General features: G+C 38.8%; 3 protein-coding genes across 4 annotated transcripts; all 3 read right to left on the reverse strand.

Moving 5' to 3' along the window:
* Positions 1-719: 719 nt before the first annotated feature.
* Positions 720-2,529, reverse strand: LOC125178802. The gene has a single exon (XM_047883457.1). It carries the CDS (start codon positions 2,290-2,292, stop codon positions 1,351-1,353), a length of 942 nt encoding a protein of 313 aa, XP_047739413.1. The 5' UTR covers positions 2,293-2,529; the 3' UTR covers positions 720-1,350.
* Positions 2,530-2,583: 54 nt separating this feature from the next.
* On the reverse strand, positions 2,584-7,621 carry LOC108669446 (bromodomain testis-specific protein-like). Of its 2 annotated transcripts, none has more exons than XM_018156775.2 (5): positions 7,426-7,621; positions 5,503-5,656; positions 5,129-5,313; positions 4,413-4,522; positions 2,584-4,105 (listed from the first exon to the last, which is right to left on the reverse strand). In XM_018156775.2, exons 1-5 carry the CDS (start codon positions 7,447-7,449, stop codon positions 3,988-3,990), a joined length of 591 nt encoding a protein of 196 aa, XP_018012264.1. In that variant the 5' UTR covers positions 7,450-7,621; the 3' UTR covers positions 2,584-3,987. The 2 variants fall into 2 exon arrangements, with proteins under 2 accessions (XP_018012264.1, XP_018012265.1); XM_018156776.2 differs by having other exon boundaries at positions 2,584-4,102; positions 7,426-7,619.
* On the reverse strand, positions 7,543-11,842 carry LOC108669445 (splicing factor 3B subunit 3). Its single transcript, XM_047883491.1, has 6 exons — positions 11,508-11,842; positions 11,041-11,119; positions 10,020-10,190; positions 9,363-9,535; positions 8,641-8,702; positions 7,543-7,573 (listed from the first exon to the last, which is right to left on the reverse strand). Exons 1-6 carry the CDS (start codon positions 11,652-11,654, stop codon positions 7,543-7,545), a joined length of 663 nt encoding a protein of 220 aa, XP_047739447.1. The 5' UTR covers positions 11,655-11,842.
* Positions 11,843-13,072: the final 1,230 nt, after the last annotated feature.

Below are 13,072 nucleotides of genomic sequence, written 5' to 3' on the forward strand. Positions count from 1 at the left end.
AGAAATGAAATACATACGGTAAAAATGATTTAAAATGGTAACGGAGTGCAATAAAAAAAAAAAACCGTTGAGCGACGTTAAAACTGTGCGCGAATGTGTCGGACTGGTGCACTGGAAAAAATTCGTANTCGTAATAGCTTTAGCCTTCGAGTTTGATGGTCACAGTGTGCATTGTAAAAAATATAACTCAGTACTCACTGCATTGAGTGACAGAGAGCGCATTTCCCGTCGACAAAAACGTGAAGTCACGGACGGAGAGGCAGACAGACGGACGGACAGACGGACATGGCGAGCACAATAGCGCGTTTTTCCCCACAAATGAGAAAATGCTCTAAAAAGTAATTTTACGAATGCCCTAAAACCATTACCCAGATTTACCACGATTCAGAATTGTCAAAGATAAGTAACCAATCATCTTATCGGAAATGGATCTCGAGAAACTGTTGCTTCCCTTATATTTATAAAAAATGCATTGAAATATAACTTGAATGAATAATCAGCTAAAGTTCGCAAGGCAAACGCAATAAATTAGGAGTGTTTTAACCCAAGTTCTATATCTTCCCGTCAGCGCGACATTTTGGTTCATGTGATAAATATACTGCAAAGGCGAACGCAAATAGAAATGAAATCATAATCTAGAATTTGACCGAAAAAACTATAATTATATACGATTATACGCAAATAGTAGTAGTAGTAGTAGTGGTAGTAGTAGTAGTAGTAGGGAGAGGTTTCTAGCGCTTCAGATCAGTGTAGTCTATTTCGCGCCGAAGGTCCGATATTCGTTTTGCAGGGTCAGGCTTCTTCGTTGGTTTCAGGCTCGTAGCCTGCTTCATCTGGTCTAGGGTGTATGCTTTTCTATTTCCAAGGCGCAGGTTCTATCCTAGATCGTCTGAGGTTGTCAGTCCCAAAGATGCTTCGGGGAACTTCTCTCAGCATCTTAGACAGCATTTCATTTGGGCTTAGGGCAGTAGTGTTGGGGTAGTAGTTTTGCCGGGTATCACTGTGGCTCTGGCATTCCGCCATAACATGCAAGACCGTCAGGGGTACCAAACAATCCTTGCAATACGGCATAGGACGGCGTTCGATCAGATAGCTGTGAGTGAGGCGCGTGTGGCCAATCCTTAGTCTGCACAGCGCTACCTCCATCTTCCGGGATTTCTGGTAAGATGAACTCCACGTTCGTACACAATCCTTGATTGTTCTTAGTTGTTCTCTCTCACGTTCAGCCAGTGTTTCTGCCAGATATGGCGGATACTTGCCTTGATGATAGGGTAGTGGTCTCGGCAAGGGACCTGCTCGCTATAGATCGCCTGGTTCATCCGCCCTCTCGTTGCCTCGCACCCCCACGTGTCAGGGCACCCAGCAGACGATCACCGCTCTCCCCGCCCCCGCCAGGCGCACCAGCCCGGTTAGGATCTCCCAGACGATGGGGTACCTGCTATTATAAGCTCTCAAAGCCTGCACCACACTTTTGGAGTCTACAAATATTGTAAAGTCGTCTCCGGGCAGTTGGTCTATGAGGCTAAGGGCACAGCTGACACCGACCAGCTCGGCGGTGAAGATTGACGAGCTCGAACTGAGTCGTCTTGACACCGCCGCTGCACATCCCACTGCGCCGTTCGTCTTAGAGCCGTCGGTGTAAATATGCGTAGAGTTTGCATGCTCTGGAGATGCATGTTGGAGAAAGAGGTTTCTCATCTCGGTTGGGTGTGAGCTTTGCTTCCGTGGGTAGTTTTGGTCCGGGCAGAATGTGTTGATTGGGATGCGCCATGTAGGGGTATCCTCAAATATGGCTGGTATGACTTCTAGTACATGAGCCTGCGTTGCTGCAAGCAGTGTTTCATAGTCTTCGGATGACGGAATATTGTACGGAAAATTGTTTGGTCGATCTTCAGTTATAACGCTGCGCCATGTTGGGGATTGAGGTAATTGCTTGAGACGGGCTATCATCTGTAGAGTGAGCTGTATTCGGCGGAGATAGAGTGGAGGTTCACCGCTCTCTGCATATAAGCTGAGGATGGGTGATGTTCTGAAGGCTCCGGTGCATATTCGTATAGCTGAATTATAGATAGAGTCCAGTACAGATAGTGTTTCTTTATTGGCGTATTGGTATATAATGCAGCCGTAGTCTAACTTAGATCTGGTTGTGGCTCTGTAGAGGCGTAACAGGGTTAGTCTGTCGGCTCCCCATGTCAGGCCGGCCACGTGTCTCAGCAGATTCCATCTCTTTAGGCAACTGCCTTTCAGAGCCTGTACGTGGGGCTTCCACGAGAGCCTGCAATCGAACGTCATCCCGAATAATTTAGCTGTTTGGGATAGAATAATCGGTCTGCCTTGAAGGGACAGTTGAGGAGGCTGTTCAATGGAGCATGCGCGTTTGAAGTGTATAGCGGTCGTTTTTTTCGTAGGAAAAGGCAAATACGCAAATAGAACTGGCCAATAGAGCTGGCAAGGTTCTCAGCGTACCTCGGAAACGCTCAGACGAGCAACGATTATTTTAAAAAATTGATATAAATCAAATTGTTTTTGCCACACAACACAGTTAACACGCAAGAATAATTGGTCATGTACGAAAAAAGCAGGAGAGGTATAAACAAATTTAATTAAAATCCAAATGAAGCGTTAACTTCAGAGGCCGTGCCCTGAAAAATCATTAAGTTGCTTCAAAGCTTCTTAAATTTTCAGCGGCAGTGTCATCATTATGGAACTAATATATTCAGGGAAGACAGCAAGAAGGAAGAGAGAGTTTTCAAGGAATTAAAATTACGAATAAGAACAAGAATTCAGAGGTAGTCTCGTACAGTGAACAAACTCTGCTTTGTTAGCATGGAACTCATGATACGCTGCCAGAGTACCATGATAGTTGCTTAGATGTAGCGCATACTATTTGCCAGATAGAAATGACATTCTGAGATATTAAAGACAATACATGCTGAAACTTAAAATTATTTGTTGATGGCGAGAAAGTAACAAATTATAATTTTTGTTGGCACGATACCTAGGAGCTAAATTTTTTCATGCAGAGATTCGACCTCAGAACTCAACTATTATACAAATAATACGCAACAAAAATTTCACATTTATCAACTCTAAGCAAAGATAAGGAGAGGAGAAGCCGTTTAAATTATTGAACAAGTAAGAGCTCAGTCAGGTCAGTAAACTGCCTACGAATGGAACGGATCTTCAGTGGACTGCCAATACCAATTTGAGTCAAAACCTAAGAACGTATATATCACAGATATAAATTGAACTAAACATGACCGTTGTCTCCTGGGAAACACACGGCAAAACTGTCGCACCCACCACTTGCAGGGACAATTAACAGTATCGTAGTAGTTTGCCAGCAAATGACAGCAGATGAATGCATTAAAACAGTGAAACGCTAGGCGCTGCCGCGCTAAAAAAATATCGTGGGCAAGCTCATCTATCATTTAAATAAAAATTTACACTGGAACGAGCTATATAATTAAAAGCATAAGCATCTGTATGATTACTGATGTCGGAAATTGGTCATCAATTTGTAACTAGTTCCTTTAAAAATACGCGTGCATTGGAGCTATGGAACAAAGCAACAAATTAAGAAGTTTTAAACTATAAATAAAGTCCAAATCAAATCGTCAAGAAAGAAGACTAGTAAATAATAGTTATATTCAAGTATTTATCTGTTGAGCGTCGATTTTAACCTATCATTTTTTCACTAAAATACGGAATATCTTATACTAAACTTGGCCACCAAATTATTTAACTCAATATCACAACCACTCTTGAGATTTGTGACATGCCATAATTAAAAGTAAAGTCAAGAGTTGCAGCCGACCAACATCGCCTTGATCCGTTCAAAAAGATAAGTTCCCAGATCAATTAATACAAACACTAAACGGCGTAAAAGTGTTCATTGGAAGATATCTTGCTTGATTCAAGGCTGATGACGTAGCCAGTCTTCCGGTTGCAATGAGAGCTTTGTGCCGACGCGACCAACTCCGAGCGTTACTTGGAAGGCTCGCAGTCTTCGCAGTACCACGAGTAACCACGACGCTTGGGGGTTTTCTTCAGGGGAGGTTCGAGGCAGTTGAAGTGGTATGCCTTGTGACATTCGTCGCAACTGCTGGATAGCAGTAAACATGAATCGTAAGCTTTATTGTAATAATTTTCCTTCTTCTGCTTAAGAACGTAATCCAAACCATAACCTAGAACACAGTGGAATAATTCGCACTAACCAATGTCGCAAATTAAATCATCAAACATGCATAACCTCGATCCAGTCAACAAACCAAGCCTACTTCCTAGTCAGTATGACGCTCTTCCATATCTCAAGATTATTCAATACAACACAACATCAAATAACCAAGTTAGTATTTACATTGAATTAAAGTTCTAAGTTGAAGAAGACATTAAGAGCAGTGGTGACTCACCTGACGGTATTGGTGACCCCGCCAGTCTCGCCACAAACGTCGCACTTGCTGAACTGCTGGCTGCACCCGGCGCTGCCGCCGTCGCTCTTACGACGAGAGCACGCATCACCCTTCACAGGAGCAAATAAATTCACATAAACCTTATATTCAGACTTTTAATTCAATCAAGTCTTCTCGCCAAATTGACAGAAAGAAAAAAATGCAAAAAAGTATTCTACGCTCTTCAACAAAACCTGTTCCTGCTCTACAACTAACATCAAAACCTGAATTAAATTTTGCGGAAGCAAAGCAGCACTGGAAGAAATTCCACTTACTAGTGCCTGTTAATTCAGAACTGGTAATAAATCAGAAGAGCTCAAATCATACTTTTTGTGTGCATTGTAGAGTCAAATTAATTATTACTGTGACCAAAGTTGTTAAAGTTAAAATCGCAAGAATTGAGGACCGCGCATAATCTTCTTGCATAAAACCCAGTCATTAGACAAGCATGGATCATCAGTACTTACACTTTAAGAGGAGTTAAACCAAGATGGTTGGAGGTAAACCTGCAGCAAGGTGGCTTGTGAAACAAAGACCACTCCAATACAATGTTGCACGAGCAGACCTAAAGTCTCACCATGGCTTTGATGCTTTTGTAGTGCATAGAATAACAGCCAATGCCTATTCTAATGCAAGATAATCAATGAGCAAGTTTTGAGATTGAAAAGGAAACAAACCGCAGTGGTTGGAGACGCAGAAGTTTTATCAGAGGAAGGACGCTGTAGCATGGGCTGGGTAAGGGTGTACCCAGGAGGAAGGTTCGGGTAGCCAGAAGGAGGGGGAGACACCCGACTGCTGCTCTCACTGCTACTGTTGCTGCTCTCGCTTGCGTGGGACGTTGCACTTGCCGGTGCGCAGCCCACTGTAAATAATGATGCTGTGAACAACAAGAGCCACGGCAGGATAACTGAAATATTAATGATTACATAAGACAATTATACTAAAATTAAAATTGTTGATGCCACGACTGCTGAAATATTACCGAGGCTGTAGATATTTGGTATAATCCACGGAACCAAAATATTATGGAATTAGACGGCACTTTACTAACCAGTTGAGGCAGCACAGGCGTCATCAAGACTTGAAGAGGATGAAGAGCGGAGCAAGACGTTGGCGGTGGAGGACGAGGCGTTGATTTCTATGATGGTGCAAGAGGGGGGGTCAGGAGTGACACCCTCGCTGGGACGCGGAGGCAGCGGTTTGATCTGGAACATTGTAGTAAAACTTGCATAATTCCATTTGTTAACTTAACAGAAGCCACATAATATATAACTTACTTCAGGTCACAGCAGGATAACAATCCTTTAGTAGCCCATTGGAAGAGATTGATTGCATCAACTCTACAGGGCGGGGCAGCAGTAGTCAGATCTGGTATAGTGGTAGGCGCACGCATGCAGACTGCCTGGTTCATTTCATGATTGAACTTGAAGTAAAGGGATAATTATCAACATGAGGCCATATATAACCGTGAGAAAAAAGTAGGCTTCAATAATCAAACCTGTCTAAGTTTTACTAATTGAGAATGTTTGCTAATGCACATTTTTTAAGAATTTAGTGGTACGAATTATGTATATATTCTGTTTTTATGCGAAGATAATAAACTCCAATAGGACAAGTTTATAAGGGAAAACTAATCTATAATTTGAAGTAAACAATGTAACTCGGGAATAAATAATTGATGGTTAGCGCATAAAAATAGCTCTAATGAGAAAGTGTATCGGGCTGTACAACATCCTCATCATACAAGGTTCAGCATCAGAATTTCACTCAAGAACAGAAGCCGTGTGTACAGAACATAGTTCAAGGACGAATAATTAGATTACTTGTCATGAATTTCAGACTTGCTGCTGATAAGTCCGACCGTATAGTCGACGTTACTTGAATGGGTTAGCGGCTGTATAACCGCTGATAGTCTGGTTGCTTCTCGGGTTGTCTGGCGTGGCCATTGCTTTGACGTTGGCCGTATAGGAATGTAGCGAAAACCTGGTCTTCATTTGTAGATTCTCTTACAGGGATCGTAGCTGTATCAATGAATGTGAATTTATTGCGATTGGTAATGTTCGGAAACGGGCTAGCGGACGGCCACCCGGCCGCGGGCCATCATGACAGAACAACCTTCGGCGCGAGAGAACAACCTTCGGCGAACAACCTTTCAGAACAACCTTCGGCGCCAGTTTTAGGGTTCTTATATAGGCTGCCACTACGCAATCTGGACTGATGGAATCCCCGACTGATGGAATTTCTCTCGCGATAGGCTCGCCAACCTTCGACGTAAAGAACGCTCGGTATCGAAAACAATCGTGCCACACACTACACCGTTTTAACCCACATTCCAGTAGCCATCTCAACTCCCTAACTCTAAATGAAATTTATAACGGAAGTAATCTAGTAATTTGCCCATGAACTATGTTTTATCCACGTGCAAAGACTAACAACTGCATATCATTAGTCAGCAATGCTGAGTTCAGTATGTTAGTTTTTGTGTATGATATAGACTTTTGTTGATCTTTTCATCAGTAGTTAATTCTGTGAAGCTGTCTCAACACTCGGGACAAACTTTGATTCAACACAAACTCACAACAAGAGTGACACTGAATTATTAACTTTACGGATGAAAACGCATAAATTTACTAAAAGATGCTTCTGATTTTTTTGGCATATTCCACCTAAAATTAGCCAACATTAACCACCTAGTGAACAAAAATAAATTTTAGAAAGCAAAAGTATATTTGAAACCCAATGAAAAATTGCCGGATTCAGAGAGCTTGGGAAAGGGCAATAATCCTTTAGTTTTAAGACTAACAACACAAAATAAAACTTCCGCACTTTCAGACTGAGACGCAGCCAACAATGCAATTCTTGACAAAGTATTGGACAAATTCATTTTCAGCTTTTAATCCAACTTAAAAATAATTTACAGAAAAAGATCATTTAGAAGTATAGAAGTTAAACCAAGGCTAAATAAAGTGACAACCTTGAGTCGTAGAGGAGCTAGCATCTCCGACGTCTGGTTGCTCTACCAGTACGAGGGGTGGTGCTTCTTGCGACGCTTCTCACCGCTCTTCTCTTTATCTCGCTCCTTCTCCTTCTTCTAGGATCCATCTCTGTGTCGCTTTTCTTTCCTGAAATTAGAAATTCCGATTACACATAAGTCTAGATTACAAATGAATCTCAAAAAATAAATGCACATCGTAAAATTATGCCAAATAAAACAAAAAAGCACAATCAGGGTTGGTGATTTTTTTTATTTTTTCATGATTTTTTTTATTTATTTGATTTTTTTCAGATTTTTTGTCTTTTTGAAGTGTTATTTTTTATGTTGCAATTAGCCTACTAACAATAACAGTATATGGATCATAATGGATGGCTAAAAAGGGCACTTGAAGGGCAACAGGCCTTCATTATTGAAGGCCTTCATTATTGAAGGCCTGTTGGCCTTCGATAATGGCCAACAGGCCAAGGTGATGTTTACCACTTAAGAATTTTTGGGTAACCAATTATTGATAAGTCTATTCATTAGCTTTGTAAAGTTTGTATGGAGCAAGGTAATGAGCTAAATATTGATCATTTAACTGGCTTCAATATACAAAAACACACTTCTGGAATGCAGATCTCCTAAACATTAAAGAGTCACATAACAGATAGGTAACTGATAGCACAGTGCACAGCACTATCAATAGATCTACTAGTTTTATGTCCTATAAATCTACCAGACTCTACCTTCTATACACTCCGACTAGTAGTGACTGAGTGACTGAATGCACTGTTCCCATTTAATTCAGACCAATAAACCAATACTAAACATAAACTGAACGATAACCAAACAAACCTCATACGACTTGAAACGAGACTTAAGTTATGAGAAAAGCTAACACTGTTTAAACTACTTATAGCCTTATAAGAATTAGCTAAACTGCTAGCTACGTACAATGTATTGCACACTTGATGCCTCTGTACCAAAAACATTCAATTTATTTGAACCTAATACACACTAAAGGCAACAAGTTTATATACCAATTTGTCATTCATAGTACATTTATGCTAAACCATGAATAACAATACCACAATATAAATTAAAGACCACCACTCAATATTTTTAAATATATGAAAAATCAAAAAAATAAAAAAAAATCATGATTTATTATAAAAAAATCAAGTGATTTAATCACATGATTTAATCATTGCCAACCCTGTGTTAGACTCCTGCAACACAGTGATGTTAGGCTCCTGCAACACAGTGATGTTAGACTCCTGCAATGCAAACAAAAATGTTACAATAATTCAGTAATTAATGTTACAGAAATTCAGCAATGCAAACAAGTCAACAAATCCCTTGCAATTATATCATCCGAAGTTTAATCTTGACGGTAACTTTATGAACAAAGTTATATCAAAGGAATAAAATCAAAGATAGCAGAAATGATCCCCTATTAAAAAGCACCATGTCTTCAAACTACAGCTGTATCTAGGGTTTTGAATCTTATAGACGTCGACAAAATGATATTTTGACCTAAAAATGTGAAAAATTGCCAAATAAAGTTATCTATTTGCAATTAAATTCGAGTTAGATCCTATTAAGCACCCATTTGTTTGTAGAGAAATATTCTAAGTATTTTGGTTGCAACAAGTGGCGAGTTGTTTCAAGCCAGCAAAGGTTGGTTTGGGAATAGCCAAAATAGAAGTGGCATACATCACATAGCTAGGCAATGATGTGGCAATCCGCCAGGGAGCAGATAACTTCACTCATATCAATTTCTCATTATTTTAAAAGGAATGAATACCACAGGAAAAAAACTACCTAACATTCCTAGGCTTAAGAGATGAAATAATGTACCTAGTTCATTTCTTTTTGGATAAATTCACATGGTTCTCAACCAACTTGCAGAACTATTTGACAAGGTACCACTGTACCTCATAATCTATTTCCAGACAGGCAAAGAGTGGGTTCTCGAAGCCCACGTCAACACCCACAACGTGATACACGAGAGTGTTGCTCTTGTGCGCCTCCAGGGGCGACGAGATGGTCAGACGTGCCTGTCCGTCCCTGTTTAGGATGTACACAAGCTTTTGCTTCTCCACAGCACCTGCAATAACACCACATGTAACTATGATATATTTACGTCAGAAACTAATAGTGACAGGACTCTGAATATAGGGAAATGAACACGCCATGTCTAGGTCTGGCATACTAAGTAAACACTAGGTAATTCTCCTGCTATTTGGTATACAATATTGAGCCGCCACAAGTGTGCACGCAATCATTTGAGGTTAACAGAGGTATTACATCAAATTCTCCTATGCTTTCATTGCTTTGTAGTTCAAAAAGACAGTAGACGAGCCATTTGTTAATTTGTTCTTTATTGCATAACTGATACAACATAGTGATGATTGCAAATGTTTAGATAACAACAAAAAATAATAGGCATATATTGAGGTACAGCAGTATAATGGCACAATCAATAACCATAAATAGACGAGTTGTCACTTTAGATAAAAAAGCCATGTTCACAGCTGTGACAGAATGAAGGTATTCCCTCTTTGCTATTATAGTAAATGTGAACACCTCACCTATCATGACAGCACGCCCCTTGGGGTCAATAGCAAGGTATTGGCCCGGCACAATGCGGCGGCAGCCACTCTTGCCAAAAGTTTCCAAGTGTATTCGGTCGAACTGATTCTTGGCAGCATTGTATTCAAGGATAGAAATACGGCCTGAGTCCGATCCAACCACAATGTAGTCTGAAAGGGAAATTGAATTTAAATAATAACCAAAATGTGTTTAGTCATGTAGAGAAAATTATGTGGTACTTGGAACTGAGCTATATACATGTCATACTAAGTAGGTTTCATTGAAGACCAGAGGTTTTATTGACAATTTTTTTTAGTTTTTTCAATACCATACATCGCATAATATTTTTTTGTTACACTGGTAAATCAAAACACTGTTCACAAAATAAAAATGTACATCGATCGTGATTTTTGATTTACCAGTGCAAACAGAAAATATTGTTTGATGTATTGAAAAAAAAATAAGAAAATTTCCAATAAAACAAATTTTCTGGTCTTCAATGAAACCTACTCAAAGGAACAAATTCTGCCAATCTATACTAATTTCATCAGTCATGCTTATGTCAGTCAGTGTTAATTTACGTCAGTCAAGTATATATGTCATACCGGTACTAAGAAGCATGACAGTGCAACTCTTTCCTCATAACATTTGGTAGGAGCTATAGTTATATTAATCATTCAGGCTTTAAAATACCTAAGAAAAAATAGGGAAAAGAATATATACCTATTTTATGCACTACAAATTAGGCAATTAGGCAATGTATAAATTTATGTTTCACTCTAATGGCATTGACTTCATTTCACTCTAATGACTTTGACTTTATTTGCCAAGATAAAATTATCAGAATTCAGTCCAATATTTTAATAATTATCTAAAAATACAAGAATAAGTAGAACTAATATTTAATTAAAAATTTAACTGGTGACACTCATTTTCATTTAACTTGACAACTTGTCATGGCCATAGAGATATAAGATTCAAATTACTCGCAGCAATAACAATCAATGGTATGCCACAAACCTTTACTGCCTCCAGTGAGCCTGAAGGACATGAGTGAGCGCACAATCCCAAAGATGTCTGTAGTTAGGATGGTATGTACCTGTGAAGTTAGTAATAGAAGAATAGAATAGTAATGCACTTGAACATATTAGTAATAGAAGATAACATATTGAACATCTGCGGTATATATATCTAAAGTTCTTCCATGATTCCAATGTGAAAAATCCTCAGATCAACATTTCATTAAATTTGATTTTACCAGATCCAGGTTTCCAGACTGGTATTTTGAGATATAGGTATACTAGTTATCATTTGATTTTATCTATGTATAAATACTCATTTTTTTAACAAGAACTTCTAGCCCTACTATTTGAACTTACAAACTGCAGCTAAAATGATTTTTCTAAGTTAGGTATGTTTTTGCAAACTGCTAAAATGAATGTTTTGATGAAAAATTAAAATAATTGCAGAAAATGTCATAAATTCACCTTGCCAGTGTTGGGGTCTGGCCTGAGGAGCTCCAGAGAACGGCCCCGGGACACAACCAGCTCTTGGCTGCGTGACCCGGAGAAGTTGCCATGCACGGCATGCGTGATGCCAGAGGCACGCTGAAGAGTTAAATTATACAAGAACATCTAATCTCTATTCTGCAATGAAGAATTATTAAATGAATGATATAATAGAAAGGAATCTCATGTTTAGTGCAAGTTTATACCACTGCATGAATTGTTATGAAATGGCAGGAGTTGGATAAAGTTTGTCCCAAGCAAAAAACTTTCCATGAATATTTTGTGTTACTTGGGCCACTGTTGTTATTGGGTATGCTGAATGTGATAAAAAAAATTAGATATACAGGTTTGATTGAAGAACAGGGCATACTCTTTATTAACAATTTTCTTATTGTTATTTTCCAAAGGTACTACTGTAGATATGGTTCAAAATCCAAATGTAAAATTAATCTAAGAACAGCTTCAACAACTTGACAAATCTAGTGGTTTGCAAATTGATAGCTGGAGACTCATCCTTGATGAGAGCCTCTGCTATTGCCAGTCTTGTAGGATTGGGGGCCACAGTCCTCAGCCACGGCATATATTGCAAAACTAAAAATGGTAGTGGCCTAAACTTCAGCATTTTTCCTATCTAGGTAGCATAAAGGAACTTAAGAAATCATAGATTCACTAGCTCTAAAAAATTGTTGAAAAAAAATTGAAAAGTGATATTTCAAAAAGGTACTACTGCTAAGGTCTGTAGTAAAAATATATAACTCAGTACTCACTGCAGTGAGTGACAGAGAGTGCATTTTCTTGTCGACAAAAACGTGAAGTCATGGATGGACAGACAGACGGACGGACATGGGGAGCACAATAGTGCATTTTTTCCATAAATGAGAAAATGCACTAAAAATATTTTGCTTGAAAAAAAAATTGCAGACAGGTGTCAGCTTTAAAACTTCATTGACAAAATTTTACCTCAATTTAAAACAAAATGGCAACCATTTCTGAATGACGTGGTATTAAGAGACAACCCTTAATATGCATTTAAAATAGAACCTTGGTTAGCAAAGGCTCCAGTTAATGAAAAAATCAATTAACAAAGAATTTTGATTACATTTACCTTGCTCAGCAAAAAAATTTACTTGACAAAAAAATTAATGCATCATTGTTTATTGCAAAATTGTGCATAGAATGTCATAGATAGAATTGTGCACCGCGTAACTTAAAATGAAAAATAATTAATATAAACTATGATTTATTTCTCTAAAAAATATGATGGTGGTCACTAAAATAGTTCTTTCTTTGCCAGGTATGTTTTTACAATCTTTTTCTGTTATGATGAATTCAATTGACCCAATTAAAATGGTGCAAAATTACAAGCCCAGTCCTGTAAGCTTACAGATACGGAAGAAATGCTATAGGGCTGCTGATATGAAGCTTGCAGTGGACAAGGTCATTGTAAATTTTCAATGGCTGTTCATGGATATGGTAATATCACATCAATAATATGGTAATGTATGGATATGGTAATATCATATCAATGAAGGAAAAACAAGTAA

This window comes from Hyalella azteca, unplaced genomic scaffold (genome assembly GCF_000764305.2).
Source record: "Hyalella azteca isolate HAZT.00-mixed unplaced genomic scaffold, Hazt_2.0.2 contig1645, whole genome shotgun sequence".
NCBI lineage: Eukaryota > Metazoa > Arthropoda > Malacostraca > Amphipoda > Hyalellidae > Hyalella > Hyalella azteca.